Here is a 22,618-nt window from a genome sequence, read left to right as displayed (position 1 = left end):
AGCGAGACAGACGGGTCAGAGGCGTCGACCCGTCTGTCTCGCTGCCCGTCTGTCTGTCTCTCTGTCTGTCTGCCTGTCTGTCTCTGCTGTGCCTCGAGTCCTCAACAGATCACTCGCCTCTCGTCTGTCTCGTCTTTTGAAACCTGCACGGTGACGTTTCATCAGTGCGAATATGAACGAACCAACAACCACAGTCCTCTCTCTCCGTCTCTCTTTCATGTGAACTCTGGTGCTCAGCCTCCTCTTCCTCTTCCTCTTCTCTGTAATTTACTCAGAAACCCGGTGCTTCTCTCGGTTCCTGCACACGTCCTCAACTGTTTCAGTGACGTTTATGCGCACGAAGAAACGGCCGAAGACGACGTTCAACGTGTAGGAACCTTTTTTTAAATATATATAAATGTTTAAGATCACAAACCTTTTACTGCCGGATTCAAACGAGCCTTCGCTTTGTTCTCAGTGATGCATTTAAACACACACAGACACACACACACAGACGCTGCTGTCATTGATCTTTAACCGCATCGTGTCGGTGGAATCCGCAAAAACAACGAGAAGCCAATCAGGAACAAACGCCTGAAGTATTTACATGTTTATGAAAGTGTTTGAACTTTAAAAGTGGAAAAAATAAGTTTCAATGTAAAAAAAAAAAACAACCTCTTGATTCATAAAACAGAAAAACTTTTTGAAATCTGAACTTCAGGTTTTTAATGTTTCACTCTTCTTCTTCTTGGACCACTTTCTTTCCTGACAGGTGCTGATTTTTGTAACGTTTACAGGGATTTTGTTGTTCAAAGTGATGCAGATTAAAATATTATGAATGGATGTGTTGTTTTTATTTGTTTGAAGTGTGTGTGTGTGTGTCATCAGCTCCAGTTTAAAAAACGAAATGTCATTAAAAAAAAAGGATTAATTTATGAATAGTACATTAAAAAACGCCATACTATTTGGAAAAATTAGTCATATTTAAAAAAAACAACTATAATGTATCCTAGCGTCTGATAGTAACTCATTGAAAAATATTAATATAGGTAAAGAAGTTAGAGTATTTAAAACGTAAAGCCACATTGGACTGAAAAGGGTTTACACTAAATTATGAAAAGTTAAATCATATTAAAAAAATCCTATATATTTTTATTGATTAGATCTTAATGAGTGTTTCTAATACTTTGATTATGCTCGTCTAAGCCACATAACTCCACCGGCTACTTTGTGTGTTATTTATTGTGTTTAAAGTGTGAGTTTGAACTCACAATAAAATCTCACAACAAACTGACTCCAGTAATCTGCTCAGTGAAATCAGGCGGTGTTGAAGGCGTCTCGAGGCTTTTAAAGGAGAAACGGTGATTTTTCTCAAATATATTTAAACACAGGAAGGAGACGAGAGCCGCAGACAATCAGTTAAACTGTTAAATTATTTATCTTCTCAAATGTTCAGTCATTTACTCCAATTACACGTTTAGATCGTGGACTTTTGGACAAAGACCGGTAACGTGTCGGTGGCGCCCCCCGGTGGCGAGCGCGTGAACAGAGTCCCGGGAGAAGAAAGCGTTTAGAGAAATCTTTCCTTGTTTTTATTTATCACACATTTAGAAAATGAACCACACTATACAAATGTCCACCGCTCGGTAATGAAACTCCTGCATGAACCCAACCGACCTCAAACCAAAAAAAAAAAAAAAACTGAGACAACTTCAGCAGATAAAGAAGCATCATGGCGGCCGTGAACTCACCACCTTCCTCCTCCTCTTCCTCCTCTGGTTCAGTCGCAGACGTTTTAAATTACAGGTCCGTCGTGTCGGTGGACTGCGTCGGCCGCCCAGTGACTCGACTCTTATATTTACTTTTTTAAATCTCTTTTTTTCATGTTTTCGTGGTCACTGTGGTGCAGGTAGGCAGTAGCATGCAGAAACCTTTGGATGCGGCTCTCCTCTGATTGGCTGAAGGCTAATTCATTACGTTTGCGCTATGTAAAGGAGGAAGTAGGTCTTTTTTTTTCTTCCTCTTAGAGTCTGTGGTTGTTATTTACAATATGACAACAAGGAAGTGTGTGTGTGTGTGCGTGTGTGTGTGTGTTTGAGTCCTACGGATGGGGTGGGGGCGGGACAGGCGAGTGTGTGAGACGGGGTTTCCCAGTCCCGACAGGAGGGGTCGGTGTTCCTTCCTTGTTAAAAGGGAGAGCGGAAAGTTCACCCCCTCCCCCCACCTTGCAGTTGGTTTTCATAGCGCGGTCACATGATCAGCGACACACTCACAACATGTCCGCCGCTCAGAGGGATCCTCACTTTATTACTCAGACATAAAATTAAAAGAAAAAAAAAATGAAGATAACAAATAAAACGGAGGAGAGCCGGTGGGCGGGCGGGAGGGAAGGAAGGAAGGAAGGAAGGTAGGAAGGAGGTTAGGAGGGATGCTCAGGCCAGGTAGCTGTACGTGTCCTTCTCCCCGTCCACTCGCTCCAGGTACTCCTTCTCTATCAGGATGTCGATGCATTTCTGTCCACAAGGGGGCGACACAACACGAGAGAGAAGAGAGTTAACATCTTTGAGTTGTTGGTTTTCATCTTTTCATCTGATTTGTTGACATAAACAAAATCACAGAATGTCAACAGACTTCGACGATGGTTTTCTGGCGTTTATCGTAACTCGTTTTCACGGAGCGGAGCCTGAAGGCATCGCGGCGTGACCGTACCTTGATGACAGGGACTCTGGGTTTGAATCTGGACGACAGCTGGTTCAGCACTTCAGCCAGAAGCTGCTGGTGCTTCAGGACCTTCCTCATCTTCATGATCCTCACTATGGCCGCCTGCAAACACACCGTCATCATCATCATCATCATCATCATCATCAATTCAACACAACGTCCCAAAAAAAAAAAGACTTTCATGAGGACATTTTTTGTTTTCATCTAAAAAAAACACAAACATAATATTATAATAGAGCGAATTTTATAATATGAATATATATTATTAATTTTAAAAAAATCATGCAATTAAATTTAACATAATTAAAAATATATTCATAGTATAAAATATGCTCCATTAATGAAAATGAATACACACACACACACACACACACACACACACACACACACACACACACACACACACACACACACACACCATAACTAAAATAAGATATATTCATATTATAAAGTAATTCTAATACATAAATATAATTATTCAATTATAATAGAAAATTATTTTAAATATATCTATATAGTATTTTAAGGACGGGAACATAACTTGAATATTTATTTTTTTAAATCAGACATTGCATAGAAAATTGTATTAAAGCATACAAATCATTGTTGTTTACAAAAACAATGATTTATGTAAACAAACCTGCTAATTTAGACTTAATTCTTTTTTTTTAATGAATAAATATTTGGTAATTTTTATCAATACTGAACATGGTTAAAAGATCTAACTCTGTTTAAGTGGAAGATAATGAGAATATATTGTATTTCTTCAGCAGCTTTAAGAAGGGAATCATCTTATATTTTTAAACTATACGTATGTCTGCATAACATGAATGAAACAGTCACCTGGATGAGGAGCTTTCGGTCCTCCTCGATGTTCTTGTGAGTCGTCTCCTGCTCCTGTTTCTGCTCCGTCTTCATCGGGACGTTGATGTTCACCCTCAGTTTCTTACTGCGATGGAGGAGAAAGAGGAGAAAGCGTTAAAGACGTTACAGACGGTAAAGAACGAGCCGGCGGACGCGTTTCAGGAGTCGACTCCTCACTTCTTGTAGCCGAGGAAGAGTTTGATGACGGTGTCGGGTTTGAAGTCCACCTCGTCCACGTTGGCGTTCTCGTCCTCCATCACCTGTCGGACAGACGCACATGAGAGCGGCAGCAGAAACTTATATTTAACACAAACACAGAAGAGCAGCATAACAGTTACTTTAAAACACATTAAAGAAACTCATTAAAAGACATTCTGGTTAAACGTTGGGAGTTTAGATTATTTTAATTAAAGCTACTGAATGAATCTTTTATTCAGAATAAACCAAACTTCCAGTCTATGAAACCCAAATAAGACAATAAAAACAACAAAGAAGAGAAAATAAAGAAACTGTTCTACTCACCAGAAGCTTCGATTTTAACAAAATCTGAAGAACTTGAACCAGAATGTCCTGAAAAACAAACAAAATGTCAGCCGGAGGAGAAACAAAACATTCCTACACATTAAAAAACAGCTTAAGAAGTAGTTTGTGTCTTTAAAGATCACCGTTTTGATCTGTGTGCTGTCGGTCAGCTGCTGGACGGTGTAACTGTCCTCTGTGTTGTACTGCAGCAGGATGGCCATCTGGAAGGTGGAGGCCTGCAGTGTGTACCTGTAAACAACAACAACAACAACAACAACAACAACAATAACAGGGTGAGCATCAACCTTCAAACACGTCCAACACAAAGACGCATAGACTCGGCTTCATAAAGTAGCTTCTGTTCAACCAGCCGGTCAAGAACAGCGCCCTCTACCTGCACATGAACGAACAGACCCATAGACTCACCTGTTCTTGAAGCAGTTGGTGACCAGCTCCCCTTTGGACAGGTGATAGAGCCAGGTCAGCTTCCTGCCGCTGTGTCTGCTGGCGTAGAAAGCCGTGAAGCGCTGATAGCTTCGCTCCAGCTGCAGAGAGAGAGAGAGAGGAGCGTTAAACGGGAGGTTCAAAGTGAGGTCTTCTGCTACAGGAGGGGTTTAAATATATAAAGATCTCAAACAACGTGCGTCTGATGCCAAAAACACGCCAAAAACACGTTTATTCTGCCAAAGCAGAAGCAGAATAAAGCCTCATTTCCTCAGATTTTAAGTACTAAAGACATTTAAGGTGCGTGTACCTCTGAAGGCAGAGCGAAGGTGCAGGACTGCTGGAAAGGCCAAGACCCAGAGCTGAGGACCTGGATGCTGAAGTCCACTGCAAGACACACACACACACACACACACACACACACACACACACGAGAGAGAGAGAGACATCTGGGTTCAGCACATTGTCCCTCAGAGTTAAACTCCTGTAATGTTTGTTCAATAGGTGCAGAGACGACATGCAGCAGGAGAATTAAAAAAAAACAAACAATAAAAACAAACATTCTGTAAACTGAATTTATTTTTGCGGCGCGAGTCCCAGAGAACTCGGTCATCCTCTCACGAGTCCCCTTTTTCACTCACTTATCTGGACGCCGCCCAGAGGAGCTGTATGAGAGGAGACAAACGTCCACATTAGCCGCGTGTGTGCGCAACAACAGCGAGCGGCCGTGACGGAGGCGTGTCGGACTTTATCTTATTTGTCGTCTTGTGAGATTTACGGGAACGTGACGCTACGCTGCAAGAACGGAGACGACGAAATCGGATGAATTTGAAAAGAACTGCGGGAGACTCTTCTGCTAGTCTGAGCCTCACAGCGCCCTCTGGTGGGCAGCCGGTGTACTGCAACATTGATCGGCTAAATGCTAAATAAATACATTTACAATGCTAGTTTTTTATGTACATCTAAATCTAAAGAGATGTTTTATTGAAGAAAAACTGCAGGAGAGAATCCTGCTAGAGTGAAAGCTTCAAAGAGTTTGAAGAGGAAACAAGATTATTGATTTTAGGTCTTTACAGCCAACAGAAAACTTTATTTACAGGCCAGTTTATTGCTTCTCCTTTTTTTGGAGTTTCTTTCTCATTTATTTGGGTAGAAATGGGCACAAAGGTTTGAGAACTCCTCGGCATGTTTTTCTTCATTGTGTACTTCCTCCTGCACGCTGGAAATACTCCAGTAGGTGTGTGTGTTTTTTACTCATGCATTCACTAAAAACAACTATACAACTATATAATTGTACAACTATAGCATCGTCTTCTGGATCTCGGAGGTAAATCTTTTAACGAGTTTGGGCCAAGAAATTCAACTTTGGTTTGAATTAGTGTTTTATTCATCGTAAATATCTTAAAATAGAGATTTGAAATAGTGTTTTATTCATCCTAAACATCCTAAAATAGAGTCGGCTGCATGTTTAGTCGGTAAACTTGAGATTATTAGCGCCGAGGTAGCTAATAAACTGAAAAATGAGCATGTATTTACAAGTAAAAGGCCTGAATTGTAGGGCTTTTAAACGCCCCGTCTTATTATAAGAATACAAGACTGAGGCCTGAAGACGTGTGTGTGTGTGTGTGTGTGTGTGTGTGAGCGAGAGAGTGTGTGTACTTACAGTCCAGAGGCTCAGAGTTGGTGAGGTGCTTCTTGAACTGTTCGTTCAGGTCTTTACTGACTCCGATGTCCTGGAACATCCGCTGCAGTTTGGACGTGTACTCGAAGCCGCACGCTTGCTGCACGGGAACAAAAAAAAACAAACCAACGGATTCAGTCGGAGGGTTTTCGATGGCGGCGAGGGTTGAGCGAGACGTGCAGACGGACGCCGCGTCACCTTGAGCTTGGAGATCATGCTGGCCTCGGCGTCGTCGCTGGCGCTGTTCTGGTGGACGAGGCGCTTGGCGAGCATCTTGGCGTAGAACTTCTGGAACACGTCTTTGTCCTCGATGTACTTGAAGACGACCATCTGAGAAGAGGGAGGACAAAGGATGAAGTACTCGTAACCCGAGAAGCCGCAGCACTACATGTACGACACAAACGCACACAAACAAGTGTGATTTAATGATAAAAATGCTTTTAAAATGAGAATCTTCCACAGTTTATCTCCTTAATGTGTCTTCAATAACAAAAAGGGTCTTCAGAAACGCATTTAAGACATTAATTACACCGTAACGCTTCTAAATGAACCGCGCAGTAACCGAGGAACGAGTGAAGTGAAACCACATTCTTCTTTTACAGATTTGCCACTTTCACGTTTCCTCCGACGCACAGGAAGCCGTGTCCCCGGCTGCAGACGTCTAGTACAGATAACACACGGGGAACTAGGGCAGTAGTGCTTCTGCAACATGAACACACACACACACACTGCGTTTTGTGTACATTTGTGCAAACACACAGGTGTGAAAGTGTCTCACCACTTGGTTGAGCGTGTCCTCCAGTTCTGCCTCCTCTGGGTTTTTAGAGCTGCAGAAAAGAAGAAAAACAAAGAGAGTTTGTCAGGAGAAAACTAAAAAACCCCTCAGAAACTTTTCGGGGACTTTTGAAGAGCGTAACGTCTCTCCGGTCGGGCGCCACGCACCTCTTCTTCAGTAAGGAGTCGCAGTATCTGGCCAGCAGCTCGGGAGACTTGCTGGACGACTGAGCCATCCGGGTGACGGCGTTGTTGTTGATGAAGCGGCCGCACGCCTGAGAGAGGAAATGAAGTCAGAGTGAGATTATGTTCAGACTTTTAAAGAGGATCAGGGTCTTCGGGGTCGGCGCTGCAGACCTTGTCGAGCGCGGCCACGAAGCCGGCGTCGTTGTTGAAGGCCGACATGACCAAGGCGTTGTACTTCTTATGGACGTCCAGCGTGGTCTGGACGTACACTTTAGGGTCCTGGAACGAAAAACACTCGGATTTGTACTCTGATTTTTTAATTAAAAAGAGATTAAGTTTTTAAGGAATGACAGGACAACTGTTCAAATATTTTTGTTTGAATATTTTGTCCGTGACGAAGTGGGATAAGTTATTGTATACAAATGGATAGAGAGAGCGAGATAGATAGATTTAGGGATAGAAAGAGAAATAGATAGAAATATAGAGGGATAGAAAAATAGAGAGAGAGAGAGAGAGATAGAAAGATAGAGGCATTTTCGGTTCAACAAAGAAAGTACAAAAAGGTCCAAAGACAGCTTTTAACAAAACAAACGACAGCAGAAAAGAGGAAGCAAGACGCCCTGAAACAAAAGAGAAGCGACTATGAAATGAAGCAGGTTGTGGATCAGAGCCCAAACCCGGTGAAGAGGTAAACGATAAAGAGGTAAAAAGGTAAACGGTGATGCCGTACGTTGAGCGCCGCCTCGCCGCACTTCTCGATGGCGGCCAGGCCCTGGTTGTGGATGTGAGTCTCCAGGAGTTTCTTCAGTTCGCCCAAACCGTCTGTGATCCGCGACACCAGGTTGTACATCCGGCCCAGATCTGAGGGGAGGAGAGAGATCAGCAGGAGGTCAGGAGACGAGTCCTCTGTTTCAAGCCCAACGCTTCAGTCACGATGCCCAACCACAGCCTCGCTAACGCAGCAGAGAGGTTTCCCTCCTGAAGTAACACAATATATTGAGTTTAATCAGTTTTACTGCAGTGTTACAAGTTCTGCGTCTCTTTGTCTTTAATGCAGAAGAACATACGTATGAAATGTTAAAAAATGTATTTCTTTGATCATTTCCTTTTGTTGCGTTATGTTTAGATGAGTTAGTAAATGTATGATTCTCATATTTTGTGAATTTAACATGTAAAACTGCTGCTGTAGCAAAAGAAATTCAGATAAAGTGTCTCTCTAAAATGAAAACAACGTTATCTATACGTCAAAGTATCTGCAAGTGTTATCTACATGAACTATATAACTTTCTTTTCTTTTTTACAACCCGTGCTCTCGTCACATGGCTTCACATCTGAGGAAGTTAATGTTTTCCACGTTATCTGGCGATAGAAAGCGTTTTTTTGTGGCAAGATTGTAAACGTTATTGGAGCCAAACGTCAGCTTTGATTTGGTTGCTTGTGTTTGTAACACGTGATGAGTTCAAGGACCGTCGGGAAAAGATGAAAACCTGTCGATACCGCAGGATAAACGGTTGTTAAAAGAAAACGCTTTCCATTCTTTAACTGCGAGCGAGCAAATACGCAAAATGCAAGTTCACCTTCATTCTTGTCGGCGTCCAGCAGGTTCTGAAACTCCGTGTGGAAGATCTCCAGGTGTTTCTCTATGAGGACCTGCTCACACTTCCTGGCCAGCTCGTCCTGGGTGGATTCATGGAGGTAAACCTGCACACGCCGCTGCTCCTCCAGCAGCCGAGCCTCCGCCTGACAGACACACACATCATGTGTTCATTACATACATCCAACACTTTCACTCGCCGTTAAAAGCGTCTCTTTCGTAGAACGTCCTCGTCTACCTTCTTCATGTACTCGGTGACGGGGTTCTGCTGCAGGAACTCCGTGCTCTCGCGCGTGTAGAACCGCTCCGTGTCGGTGAGAAACTGGCACTCAAAGTACTCTTTGTACACGGACAGCGTGGGGCCTTTGGCGTAGGCGTCCTCCTCGTTCAGACCCAGCTCCACTGGAGAGGAGAGACACACGGGAGAGCCAGACAGGTGACGAGTCAGGCTTTAGGTTGTCAAATAAGTTCATGTGCAGACATCCGGGTGAAGCTTGTAGCCTCTAGTGATGATCAGCGTGTCATACGCTTGTTTTTGTGGTCTATCGACCTAAATAAACTCAAACCCGACGGACGACGGACGAACAGTCTGGGTCACGGCGAGAGAAAGGAGAATTAAAAAGATCCTCGAGCCGCGAGCGTGAGGTTAAAGATGACCGCGTTTAGATTTAAGCCCGGAGATGGTTAAAGGGATCTTTTGCTGTGGCGGCTGCAGGAGGTACTAATCCTTCAAAGCACCAACGTTACACAACAACACAAACACGGACTGATGCAGCCAGCGGCAGAGCAGCAACTGCTGTGTTGTGTGAGGTAAAAAAACAAAACACTGTTTTTGTGAATGGAGTCTGGTGGAAGAGAACGGGTTCAGCTCCACGTGAGAAAGTTCTCAGACAGCAAGTTAAAGAGGTGAAAATATTCTAAATATAGAGTTCCCTTTGAAGGGATATTGATTATTTTAGGACTAAGGACAAGTCAAACAATCCCTCAAAAGTTTAAAATAGTCCCGTTACAGTGAAGACGGTTTCCTTGAAGCAGAAGGTGAATGCACGACCTCGTGCTTCGTCTGCTGAGAACAGGTGGTTGCACCTCTGTGCGTGTCGACCTACCATAAGACTGCACCACACCGCTGATCAGTCTGGTGTTGATGGTCTCCCCGTTCCGCTCTCTCTCTATCAGCTTCAGCACAGCGTTTGTTACCTGGAAAGACAGAGATGCGTTTAATCTCCCAACAAAATTCAAGCAGACGCGACGAGGACAACCCCCCCAAAGTCGTACAGGTATCACGAAAAAAAAAGAAAAAGAAAGGAGGCACAAGACAGCAGTGTGTAGGACTTGGAAAGAGGGAGGAGCTTAACACACCTGTTTGTTGAGGGGTCGGAATAAACACTCCCTCCAGGTCACTAGTGCCAGCTGGGAGGAAGACGGAGAGAAGAACAAGAACGTCAACACCAACGTCACGACTCGCCTTTATATTTTTTGGGTCTCATATTGAAGTTGCTGCTCCTGTGACGAACAAATTTCCCCTCATGGGATGAATAAAGCAAACATCTATCTCGTATAATCCCTAAATATGTGACTATTAACAGAGAGAAACAAATTCTTCTGTTGACTTTTTGCATCAACAGAAGACTCTCACTTTGAAGTTCCAACATTTTACCTGCAGTTTATTGCATAATGTGCAGCAGACTCGTTAGCACGTTTATAAAATATAAAAAACACACATGCATGTTCTCGAAAAACGTCGGTCGGGCGGATCGTAGACGTACCGAGTAAATCTCGTAGATTCCCTTGCGTCCCTCGTCACACTCTCGTCTGACCCAGTGGCGGTTGAGGTAGGCGCAGATCCCGTTGAGGACCTTACTAGAGAAACGGTAATCCTCCCACTGCTGCGTGTAAAACTTCAACACACACTCGTCCATCAGATCCTCGCCATCCTGGAAGTGGGGGAGACAGAAAAGGGAAACGAGCATGAAGAGAACGATGACGAGATACCGACAGCGACGGTCTGAAAATGAATAACTGAGAAAAGAGCTTCTTGTTCGCGCGGCCTCACCTTGAGCAGGCTGGTCAAGTAGTTCTTCAGGAACTCTTTGAGCCGCTTGTAGAGCTCCAGGCCTACAAACTGAGCCCCGCCCGGAGTGGTGGACTTTTTGGAGGGCTTGGCTGGCGGCACCGAGCCCCGGCCCTGGCTGGACTGGTGGACGCTGGTACAATAGTTATATACATGTCTGAGGGGAAGGTTAAGGAAAAAAAAAACACGGAGACACTTCACTTCACAGGCGACGGGACTCACACCAACGTGGAAACTAAACACTGTTTGCACAAATCTTGGGTTTAAAGAAGAGTAAATGAGGCAGCTGGGGGAACGGGGAGGTCGTGGTTCACAGCGTTGCACAAAGATGCGTTATATATGCAGATCGACTTTGCTTTTAAAAAAAAGAAAAGGAATAAAACCTGTTTAGATTCTTTTTTGTGTGCAAATACATTTTTACAAAAACTGTGAATTGTGACGTTTTGAATACTCAACTTTGGCATTTCGGACGACGCCATCTTGTTTCGTTTTTTTGCAACCAGTAAACAGGAAGTAACCACATTTGGACGGACCAAGAGTGACGTAGAGACGTCATATGTTGCAGAGACCTCTGCTGTCAATCACCTTGTAGTCCCGCCCCTAAAGCATCCCGTTTAACTCTGAATGACCATAATTTACTAAATGAACATCATGCTGTATGGGAGACTTGAAACTGGAGATTGAGACATGAACTCATGTTTACAATGTTTACTAAGGGGAATAAATCAAGAGAGAAGTCATTAATATAGACTTCTACTCAACCATAGGCGTCAAAATGCTTCGAGTACATGACCAAGGCTTTTATTATGAAAGTTAAAGTGGGAGGAGTAAGCACTCTACAGATTGAGGGTTTTCCTGTTCAAAGTCTGGTGTAATCTGTTACACTGCTGTCAAAACATTTATAACGTCCTCCTCATGGCGTCCCCACTCTACAAAAGATGACCTCTTTCATACCAAACATGCCTTCAGAGCAACAAATCTCGCAATAACTGGCGACGAGTGATGCGCATGTGGGCCACGAAGCTCCGAAAAGGCAAAGATGTCGCTCACGGATTGTGGTTTAAATTAGCGCCGTTCATTGTTTCTGCACGACGGGACGGGATTACAGGTCTGAGATTATACGGCCGGGTGCATGTCGTACTGCAGGGAAATGACGACGTCCATCCTGTGGTGCTGGAAAGGTGCAACAACAGGAAGTGAGGTCGTCAAACAACAAAATGTGCCCTCAGAAGAAAGAAGAAAAAAGTCATGCACCTTGAGTTTACCGGGTGATTAAGTTTATAAAGTTAACTGGTGACTGGAGCTGAAAAATCCACATGTTTTGCCTTTTTTGGTCGTATTATTTTGAAGCAAAGGTTTTGTTTCCTGCTTCCAGGAATCCGGCCTGCTGGGTGCTCCGATTGTTGTAACTCATTACAAAACGGCTATGAAACAGGTTTAGGTTTCAGGAGGAAGGAAGTAGCTCAACCGTGAGATGAGTTCACCGCGAGGGCGAGGGAGGCGACCGCGTCGCCGCCTGAACATAAACTCTCACATTGGAAAAGGCGTAAAAAAAAAAAAAAAATCAAACTTGGTTCTGTGATTTGCCAATTATTTCGCCAATCGATGAAGAGCCAGACAAAGTTGAAAAATGAATGAAGGACAAATTCCAATCGCTTGTTTTGATTGACAGACAGCCTGAAAACCAAAATATAAATCACTCCACTGATGAATAAGACATTTGCAAAGTTGAATTTTGCTTTCAAATCATCAAAATATTTGAACGAAATTGCTGTCAATCAATTTTCCGTTGACCCCTCCCTCCCACACACACACACAAAACAAAATAAAAACAGTCGACACATAAATCAACTTTCCCCGATCTGACAGGATACGTGTAGAGTTCCATGTAGCGCGACTTGGCCATGCTTTGCCGCGTGTACACCTGCTGGATGCCAGCCCGCAGGTCGTCCCATATCTGGTCCAGGCCTATCTGTTTCAGTCCGTGGGGGTTCTGGGTCCTGTTCGACGACATCGTGGATCCCGCTCGTCCTCTCCTCTCCCTGACCGAAAAGGCGCCCTCCCGTTCCTGCTCCGGTGGGCGTTCTACCCACCGCCCCGTCCCGCCCCCCACGGGCACCTCTCCTCGGGGTTGTTGTTGTTTTGTTTTTTCCCGGGTGTCCTGGCTCGCGCTGCTCTCAGAGTGAGTGGTCCATCAGGTGGCGGCGGTGGCGGCGGCGCGTCGGGAAGCTGGTCGTCGGGTCGCGGGGCAGGACGCGGACCCAATCTGCACGCCTGCGTGGCGCTGTCTGCGTGGCACGGTCTGCCACTCCTAAAACTGTGGCGGCGCCTCACCAGATGACCTGCCGCAAAACAAAAAAACAAAAAGAAATGCATTTTTTATTAGTTCATTGCCATGGAATGAAACACGACCAGAGGAACCCGCGTCGCTAAAGGTTCATTTTAAATATCTGAATCACAAGACTCCGTTTGCACAATATATTTCAGGTCGGTTTTATGGTCTTTTGTGCAGACGCCTTGGCTCTGATCCCAGTACACACAGTGCCGACATGACCCTGACGTCACCCGGCTAACAACAGATTAGCCCACTTCAACACCTCCGGTAGTCCAGTGGAGACGAGGCCCAGTCTCCATCTACCTTTTGGACACCAGGAACCAAATTCTACCTTCAACCCGCTGGGGACTGAGGTCATTTTCTCGATTTTACATATCTTAAATTCATCTTTCAAAAAGGGACTTGCATATGTGATATATATATATACCCATGTGTTGCATACAACATTGCAGAACAATCTCAGCTCTCTATATAATGAGGCAGCATTGTCCAAAGGCATAAGTGTCAAGAGAAAATATGGCCCTAAAGCTGAAAAATCAAATCTTGATTTTGGAAATTCTTCATATGGCTTGTGAAAACATTCCTCATGTGATCTGCGTCGCGGGTCCCAGAAGTGTTAAGTTCAGCTCTCACCCAAGCCACAATTTTATCACGTTGCTAAAAGACACTTTTTTTCGCACATTTGTGACTTCGAAATCAAACATCAAGACACTTTTAACCTGGAACAGCCAGCTGGTGGGTTTAGAAAACCACATCAGTTTACTTTACGAGCAGGAAAATGCAGCACGATGTCAAAAAAATCTCACCACGATATCAAAAACAGTATTAATATAGAAAATCACTATCACAAAAGTAAACGTAGCTGGGTTAACAGCGGGACGTCACTAAGGTTAATTGACAGACCTGAAGCTGTAATTTCATCCCCGCGGCGAGGACAAGAGGAGAAGGCTAAAGAGTTTGCAGCATTGATATCTTTCAAGCCACGGAGAGAGAGAGAGAAAGAGAGAAAGAGAGAGAGAGAGAGAGAGAGAGAGAGAAAGAGAGAGAGAGAGAGAGAGAGAGAGAGAGAGAGAGGAACAGGCTTCAATAACTACACAAGCGTTTGCACTTAGAATACTAATAACAATTGTGGGACTTTCATGTTTTATTGTTTGAGTAGGGTGGATGCAATTAGGGCCCAAAATAAAATCATATGCATGTGGAAATCCTATGATTTTGATGCGAGCTGGGCTTTAAAGTTGTGTTCACACTGCACATGAAAGAGATGCCTTAGTTTTCCCTTCACACATGTGCTAATTTCATTTCCAACAGGGAATCAGAACCAGTAGTTGCAGTCCCTTAATTCAACTCAATACTGCCAAAAAAAAGCTAATAAAATCTGGTGTCTTTCATTTGAGGCAACTGTGAAAACTTTGGGCGGCTCTGCAAAAGAAAAAACAAGAAGACTGCTGACAAAACTAACCAGAGACCCGTTGAAGGGCTGGTATTGTGAATATTTGTAGAAACTGCTGCGTACATGTAGGCAGCGCTGCTATATTTAGCCGCCCGTCTCTGGCAATTCACCGCCATTAGGGCCGGAGCAACAGCCTGTTCGTGGAGGAAGCCGAGTGACCGGCTGTTTACTTCCTGTCCCTGTTGACGGCGGCCAGGGAATCAATGCCTAACGCATCGTTACGTTTCTTTTGCTATTCGACCGACTGATTGTCTTTCTGCCACACCTGGAGCCGTCCCCAAATACAAAAGCACAACATGAGTAATGTTTCTGTTTAACTTCAATATCACAGCAGAAAAAAGTGTGGGGCCGAAATAAAGGAACGTTTAAATTATTGCAAACAAAACATTTTTTTTTATGTAAAGATTTTTTTATTTGGGAAATATCTAGTTTGTGAAATATCGGGAAAAATTAGGAAAATGGTAAAAAATGCTCGTCACAAGTTTAAAAAAAATCCCAAATATATTCACTTCACTATTATAAAAGAACATAACCAAATGAAAACTGCTTTAAAATGATTCAATCAATTTAACAAAATAGTTTTTATCAGCTCAACAACCCAGAAACTAAACAGATAGACGTTAAATTACTTTTAACTATTAACTGATTACTAGCATAGCTTAATTTAACACCTGAACATTATATATAGTATTGATCAAATACCAGTGCATTTAAAATAGACACCGAGATTTACTGGTGGGATTTTTTCAGCGTCAAATTAATGACCAATTGTTGCATGTGCAACACTCGGCAGAGAAAGAAACCGTGCCGGTGAAGCGATAACTTCCACCGTGCCGCGTATGAATTCGTTCAGTCTTCCTTGCAAAACCATTTTCCCAAAGACGACAAAAAAAAATAAAAAATGAGAACGCCGGTTGTGGGGTAAAACTCTGGTGCGGCACAATTTTTCAATTCCGATATTGCAGCACGTCCTCTACCTTTAGTTATCCGAGCACTAAACGAAGAGAAGCACTACCGCAGAGGGGAAAGCCATGACACAGCAGCCAGCGGCAGGCACATCAAGACTTGGATTGGGCCTTCATCAGTCACTAAAGGCTGTCGTCTTCTCCACGCCCAACCTCAGTGAGAAAGCAGCTCTAAAGCTCCACAGTCGGTGTAACATAAAGCCTTTTTTTCGTATTCATCCAGCGGGATTAAGCCATAAAAACACGTTATCCAGCTACCACCGTTTCCTCAGCACAAGCTCAGGAAGTAATTCCAGGTCCACAAAAGTTACAGTGGCTGGTTAATACTTTCCTACCAGACAGTTGAGTCTTACTTGTTGTTAAATGCAGAAAAAAAACCCTTCAGTGGGAGAATGTGAATCCAACAAAACAAACAAAAAAATTGATATGCAAATGAGTTGTCTGAAAGCACTTTAAAATGTCAATATCAGAGGCGACATTTCAACTCGATCTAACGGAGCAGCGGACGGAGGAGGAGGCCGGCGCTCTACGGTGAATAATGCACGAAGAGAGGGAGCCGGAGGGGATTGCATTTCGCTGGAGTTTCATAAAAATGTAAACCCATCGACTGACCGACTGATATCAAAATCTACTGCCCTAAATTCAACGGCATCGGCCGGCGCGGGACGAGGTTGCCGGGGCGGCGTGTCGGGTAACGACGAACCCGCCGGCAGCTCGGCCCAGACTCGAGACCCGATCCAGCCTCCACTCCTCGTCATCAGATCCTCACTTCCTCTACCTACCTACCTACCGACCTACCTACCTGAGGTGCTCCGCCAGTTGCCATGGCAACTGGGGCAGACAATACCCCCCCCCCCCCCCTCCGAGTAGCCGCTCGACTACAGGAGGTGAGAGCGTTTCATTCTCGGCGTGTCCTCCGTTCACCGACGGTCGAAGAAAGGTGCCCTTCACAGCAGCACCCAGGGATCAGATATCAGATTCCCACACCAGAGGGTATTAGATGTGCCTCTACTCTACGGTATCTGACCCGTTATCAGCTCCACGGCTGCCGCGAGTAACGCGGATGTGCATCGGTTTCTAGAAAGTTTGTTGTGAAACGAGAATCCCGTGAGGTCGACGATAGTGTCACCGCCATCGGCGAGTTCCTCCTTCACATGTCGCAGGAAGGCAGCAAAGGTTCAAGAGGTTGCGACGCGTTTTGGGGAACAACTGGCCTACATGTAAGAAGAAATACAACATCTCTTTTACCTCTTCAAGTGTGTGTGTTATGCTTTGTCGGATGAAGAGAGCAACGTGAACGCATCAATCCAATACCCCGGATCAGTGTCGAAACTGAACCGGGGAAGGGGATCGGGTACACATTAAAAACAAATTTAACCGTCAACTTCTGTGTCATCAATTACATCGAGGCTTCAAGTTACCTTAGATTTTAATAATAAGAATGACTTCCATGCAATCAAGGGAAGTTACCGCCATTTGTGGGGAACTCTATATTAAATTTGAAGTATCAGAATCAGTACTGGGGAGAGTATGCATTGATGCATGTGACTACGATCCCCTGAAGACATCACGGTCAACATCACAGCCGGCAGTAAAAAAAAGTGCCTGGCGCCATTGAAAAAAATAAAAAAATAAAGACCACTATCATTAAAAATAGCTCTCCGTGGAGGGATGGAAGAGATTAACTGGGGACAGAGAGAAGAAGGCAGCAAGCCATCCTGATGCTTACAAACGGCCATCAGCTACAAACAAAATACAACATCTTGTGTGCAATTAAAATGTACTTCTTCACACAAAATTGCCCATAAATTGAGGTATTTCCCTGCCATCGACAGTCCACAGCAACAAGGTGACTCATGAGGACTTCTGTGTGATTTATCCAGCAGACAAACCTCACCTGCGTTCAGCCGGCATGTTTCTGCTCTCCGACACTGAAGAACGCTTCACTGCCTTTGTGATAGAGGAGGTGTTGCCACAATCTGGGAGCTAATGAGCGTCTGAAAGCGTGCAGGGAGTGGTGTGGAGAGGGAGAAAGAGCAGCGCAACGACAACTCAGCCCGGTAAATCAGATTACCCTGGTCACCGCGCGTTCACCAGACTCAACAACCTAATAACCTACTTTTTTTTAAACACAAAAAACAACAAATTTAGGGAGTTGGATCGCCCTCCCTGTAAGTTTTCGGTGACATCCGACTGCGAGGGTGAGACATAAGGAGCGACGAGGCTTTTTAGCTCAATTACGGTGACGATGACACTTCTTGAACACTGCCAGGCGTGTGCAAACCGATCGTGTGGCCGGGTCAGGCGACGAGGGAAGACATTTCATTAGCGTAGGCAGCTTTTTGATTTCTGTTGCTCCGCTCAGCATTCAGGAGAGCGGCCGAGCACAGACTTGCCACGGCATTCGGACCGACTTTACAAGCTCGCTTCGTGCCGCCGTGCACATATCAAGCAGTCGGGACCCGTAGGGGTCGGGCCAGGTAAAAGATGGAGGCGGGACGGCTCCGATCGCCGCCGACGCGACTCGCCTGCAGGTTTTTGCACGCCGTCAACAAGCGCCATCCTTTCAGCGTGTTTACATATTGCTGATTTGCCAATAGCGCTGCCCTCGAGGGAGCGCTGGTCGCTTTTTACGCTGCCAAACACTAATGCAGACTGATGCGTGCCAGCACGAGGTTGAGCAGAGAAAGCATCCGTCGACTAAACTCGGCATGTGCGAGTGAGCTGTTGCGAAAGGCGCAACATGTGCTCTGTGTACACACATCGGTGAGGGATTTTAATAGATTTATTCCCTCCGCCCCCATCGCATTAAATATGACAACATTCCTCTCGAAGCAGCGAGACAGAGAGTCTTTGAATGCAACACAAGAAATGTCACCACAATATTAATAAAAAAAGTCAACAGACAACTAGCAGAGCGGTCTGTGTTTTTGTGTTATTGCATGATGGGGGAAAAAAAGTGGACTGAACGTGCACGCTTCTCCGCAATATGAACGAGCAGATGTCCGGGAGATACAAACAACTCATTTATTGACTACTTTCTTAGATAAATCCAAACGATTAATTTGCCTCCCGAAAGAAATCCAATGGGGCTGCTCATTGAAATGTTTAATGCAGCGCAAGACAACATGTGAACAAAACTTTGTGTTGCTATTGTGATGCGCAACCTGCAAGTAGAGTTTGATGCAAGTGGAGGCGTCCTGTGAAATGATTCTGCAGTGGGAGCATTAATCGATTGGGGATATTTGTCAGTTTAAATACGCTGCCACTAAAATCTTAAAGATATTATAATAGAATATAAAAATATCCCCCCCACATACTTACATTTTACACACGCTATTTGTAATCGAAAGCAATAGACTCTTCATTGATTCACGCTACAGCAGCGTAAATTGCCGGTGTGTTGGCCTCAATATTTGCCGGACGACTTTGCCGACAAAGTTTTACTGCCAACACCAACTCAATGTAAATTCTAGGAAAGTAAACAGCCATATGGACAAGTCTGCATCTGTCTTATCAGTAAATAAACTGAATTATTTTCCCACAGCAGATGTTCTTTACTCATGGAAGCAGCAAACATCCACCCTGTGGCCTGTAAAAACTCACTCAGACCAGCCCACTCAAACAAGTTGATTCTGAGAGAATGAGATACGTCTATACATGTTGAATTGCACCTCATATCCCAATATGAACACTGGAAAGAACGGCAATCCTCTAATAAAAGAGGCACATTTAAAAATGCAGCCGTGGTGGCGACATAAAAAAAATCTTAAAATATTAACTACTGTTTGACTGTAAAATAATGTGTACTTTATCTCACTTGTAAAGTGTAACTTAACACAAGCCATCCAAGATAAATAATAAATGATTATGAGTCTCTAAACTAAAAGGCATGTCTGAAAAGTTCAACAAACACTACTAGAGGGGAAAAAACGTGATTTATTGGCGAAGCTTTCAAATACTGTACAACTCTATCTGCACAAGTGCAGAATGTATTATTGACCACCGTAAAAACGTTTGATAAATACACATTTTCGACCAAGACAGACAACCACTGTTCCCCTTTTAACTAAGGGTCTAACTGTCGAGACAAAAAGCCAGTCAGTCAGTCAGCAGCAAACCGAGTCAAAATCGTTCAGGAAAAACAAAAATAGAATGAAACACAAACATCTCCAGACCAGGAAACGACTATTTTACACCTTATTCCTTTGAGTGTGGGAGTCATAAACCAGCTTAAAACAATCCGATCTTCAACAAATGCATGTTGGTGTGGACTTTTCAGCTTACTTGAAGCACAAGCAGCACACAACGACAAAAATGTGGTAGCTACTATGTGGAAAGACTATTAAAAACAGCCATCTAAAAATGTAAAGAAATATAAAAAAGACAATATTGCATGCGAGTATGAGACTCACATTGTGTTTGCTTACTATTATTGGCACATCAGCGTTTACAAACTTCACTCACTAAAAAAAAAAATGTATGCAAATGCTGATTTAGTAAAACCTGCAAACGTGATGGTCCCTTTTAAATTCTCAAAAGGAGAAAGACAGTCACCATGCAACAATAGTTTCCACAAGCAGAGGAGTTTTATCCCAAAAAATGTGCCTGTTCTTTCTTTATACCCCTTTTCAACATCTCCAGGTCTAGAAGACACCAGGTATGTATTTTAACAGGTATTCAAAGAGTGTGTGAGGGTTAAAAAAAAAAACACCTTCCTCTCCACAGTGACACAAGGCCGATGGGTTTTAACAACGAGCTGTACTCACATAAGCATTTACAAACTTCATTCAACCAAAAAAGTAACGGATGCAAATGTAAAATTAGTCCAAACCGGTATACAAACTGTATATCAAAATTAAAAAAAAGGAGAAAGAGACAGTCAGGAACCACCAGCAGAGGCTTCTCATCCAAAAAAGACGTGCCTTTTCTTTCTTCCTATTCCCACTGTCCAACATCTCCAGGCCTTGAAGGCACCAGGTATTTATTTTAACAGGTATTCAAAGAGTGCGTGAGGGTTTATAAACACCTTCCTCCCCACAGAGACACAAGGGTGATGGGTTTTAACAACGAGCTCGGGACTCTTCATGATGGAGCCTCCCAAAATCACAACCCATCCTGTACATTCACCGCCTTTCTGAGCATTTATTCAGGATTACCCCCCCCCCCCTTACCCCCCAACACGTCCAACCCTTGCTACGCAACATGAGCCAACTAGCTTCGGCGGCTTCGAATCACAATCCAACGTATTTTTGAACACGTGGGATTATTTTAAAAACAGTTAGGGATACAAGTGCGATGTTATGAGTGATATTTAGGGGGTATTTCCCGGTCAGGGAGACACCAACTGCCCGTGTTGTCGGTGTAAAATGGCAGCCTTAGCTTCCTCGAGCCTTAGCTTCCTCGAGCTGCTCAATAATGAGTCAGGAAAACAGTCCGCTAGCCGTTTAGCATTAGCTCGCTAGCTTACGGTTTGGATCGCTTCTAGTGGTAAAAACAGACACACAAAAAAACAATAAATAACGCTAGTATGTGTTCACGACACAAATAAAGCGTCTCCTCACCATTTTAGGAGAGCCGCTGTTGCCGTGTAGTTGCCGTATATATGTGTTTGTAGGCCCCAGAAGCTGCCTCCTCTGCCGTGTTTCTGCTCCTCCGTTGCTAACTGCGCTCCGCTTCGTTCGCACAAAGATCAGCTCGGCAGCAACCGAATCACGCCGCGTTCAGGCGCCGTGGGAAACACGGAAGTCACGGACGTTTTTTACGTTTATTGTGCAAGATCTTAAGCCCAAATATTATATAATATAAAATATATATATTACGATCATGACTTCACAAAAATATATTGTTGTCATGTTTGTGTTGTGGTCTTATAACCCTTGAACAACGTCTTAATTGTTATTTGTACTTTAAATTGAATTATTTAATTTTAAAATGAAGGTTGCAATAATTCACTATGATCTCAAATATGTATTTTTTATTTATTTTTTTTATTTTCCATCTCACAGTAAATCCTTAATATTAATAAACACTGCTTTGTATATGCTATATGATATATATATATATATAGAGAGAGAGAGAGAGAGAGAGAGAGAGAGAGAGAGAGAGAGAGAGAGAGAGAGAGAGAGAGAGAGAGAGAGAGAGAAGAGAGAGAGAGAGAAATTGTTTTAAATATATATTAGTTAATTTTAGGGTATTTTTGTAGTTGTAGTTTCTTAATTGTGTTTTCTGAGAATACTTTTATTTGTTCACCTGTACACCACTTTATATTTCAGATAATAAGACATGTATTTAATTATTCACTTTTTAGTTGTTTTTATTGTATTTGTGTGCAATCTATATAGTTTATGTCTATATACATAATGAACACCCTTTGTTACAAAATGTGCCATATTTTACACCACAAACCGATTTATATCTTTGGTATAATACGCTAATAAGTAGTGTCTATGATATAATAAGCTTATAAGTATTGTCTATGATATAAGAAGCTTATATATACATAGCAATGAAACGTCCGAGCAAACGAGGACTCCCTGAATGCGGCGACGGCGTCACAGAATGGCGTCTCCGTTTGGACTACAAGCGTGGCGGCACAAAACATATTACAACCGCTTCAACTACAAATATTGCAACGTCTCTCACGCATGCGCGTTTAGGTGTTTTAGTCACCTAGTATGACATTCTCATTATGCATGCCAGAGGAAGACAACAAAAAAAAACGCAGGATGCTGACATTTAGCTGTCCTTTTAATCTGGTTTGTGTGTGTGTGTGTGTGTGTGTGTGTGTGTGTGTGTGTGTGTGTGTGTGTGTGTGTGTGAGTGAGTGTGTTATGCAAAGAATGTCAGTGTCACATCAGGACGCACATCCTAATGAAAACACAGATATTTGACCAACAGCTCCTGGTGTTTGTCTGCCTGTGACCTCATCTTCATGTCATGGAATTTCAAGGTCTATTGTGAGATCATAATATTGATGTTTTATTCATCATAGCGTATTCCTGGAGGGAACCAAATGTTCTCCAAGCA

At 43.5% G+C, this 22,618-nt stretch overlaps 1 protein-coding gene across 2 annotated transcripts; it reads right to left on the bottom strand.

The window, feature by feature from the left end:
• Window positions 1–1,548: 1,548 nt before the first annotated feature.
• On the bottom strand, window positions 1,549–21,289 carry LOC137788714 (cullin-1). 2 transcript variants are annotated; one of them, XM_068581743.1, is made up of 23 exons: window positions 21,154–21,289; window positions 12,711–13,178; window positions 10,819–10,993; window positions 10,532–10,699; window positions 10,125–10,175; window positions 9,872–9,962; window positions 9,004–9,167; window positions 8,749–8,911; window positions 7,902–8,032; window positions 7,343–7,450; window positions 7,154–7,260; window positions 6,990–7,038; window positions 6,410–6,541; window positions 6,194–6,311; window positions 5,172–5,195; window positions 4,841–4,917; window positions 4,513–4,631; window positions 4,230–4,335; window positions 4,087–4,134; window positions 3,742–3,824; window positions 3,544–3,649; window positions 2,689–2,802; window positions 1,549–2,492 (listed from the first exon to the last, which is right to left on the bottom strand). In XM_068581743.1, the coding sequence occupies exons 2-23, from the start codon at window positions 12,848–12,850 to the stop codon at window positions 2,412–2,414; spliced, it is 2,355 nt and encodes a 784-aa protein (XP_068437844.1). In that variant the 5' UTR covers window positions 12,851–13,178; window positions 21,154–21,289; the 3' UTR covers window positions 1,549–2,411. The 2 variants fall into 2 exon arrangements, with proteins under 2 accessions (XP_068437844.1, XP_068437845.1); XM_068581744.1 differs by lacking the exon at window positions 5,172–5,195.
• Window positions 21,290–22,618: the final 1,329 nt, after the last annotated feature.

This window comes from Clinocottus analis, unplaced genomic scaffold (genome assembly GCF_023055335.1).
Source record: "Clinocottus analis isolate CAN_PGR_092001 unplaced genomic scaffold, fCliAna1.0.p SCAF_18, whole genome shotgun sequence".
In the NCBI taxonomy this organism is placed as follows: domain Eukaryota; kingdom Metazoa; phylum Chordata; class Actinopteri; order Perciformes; family Cottidae; genus Clinocottus; species Clinocottus analis.
This window is presented reverse-complemented; position numbering and strand designations above follow the sequence as displayed.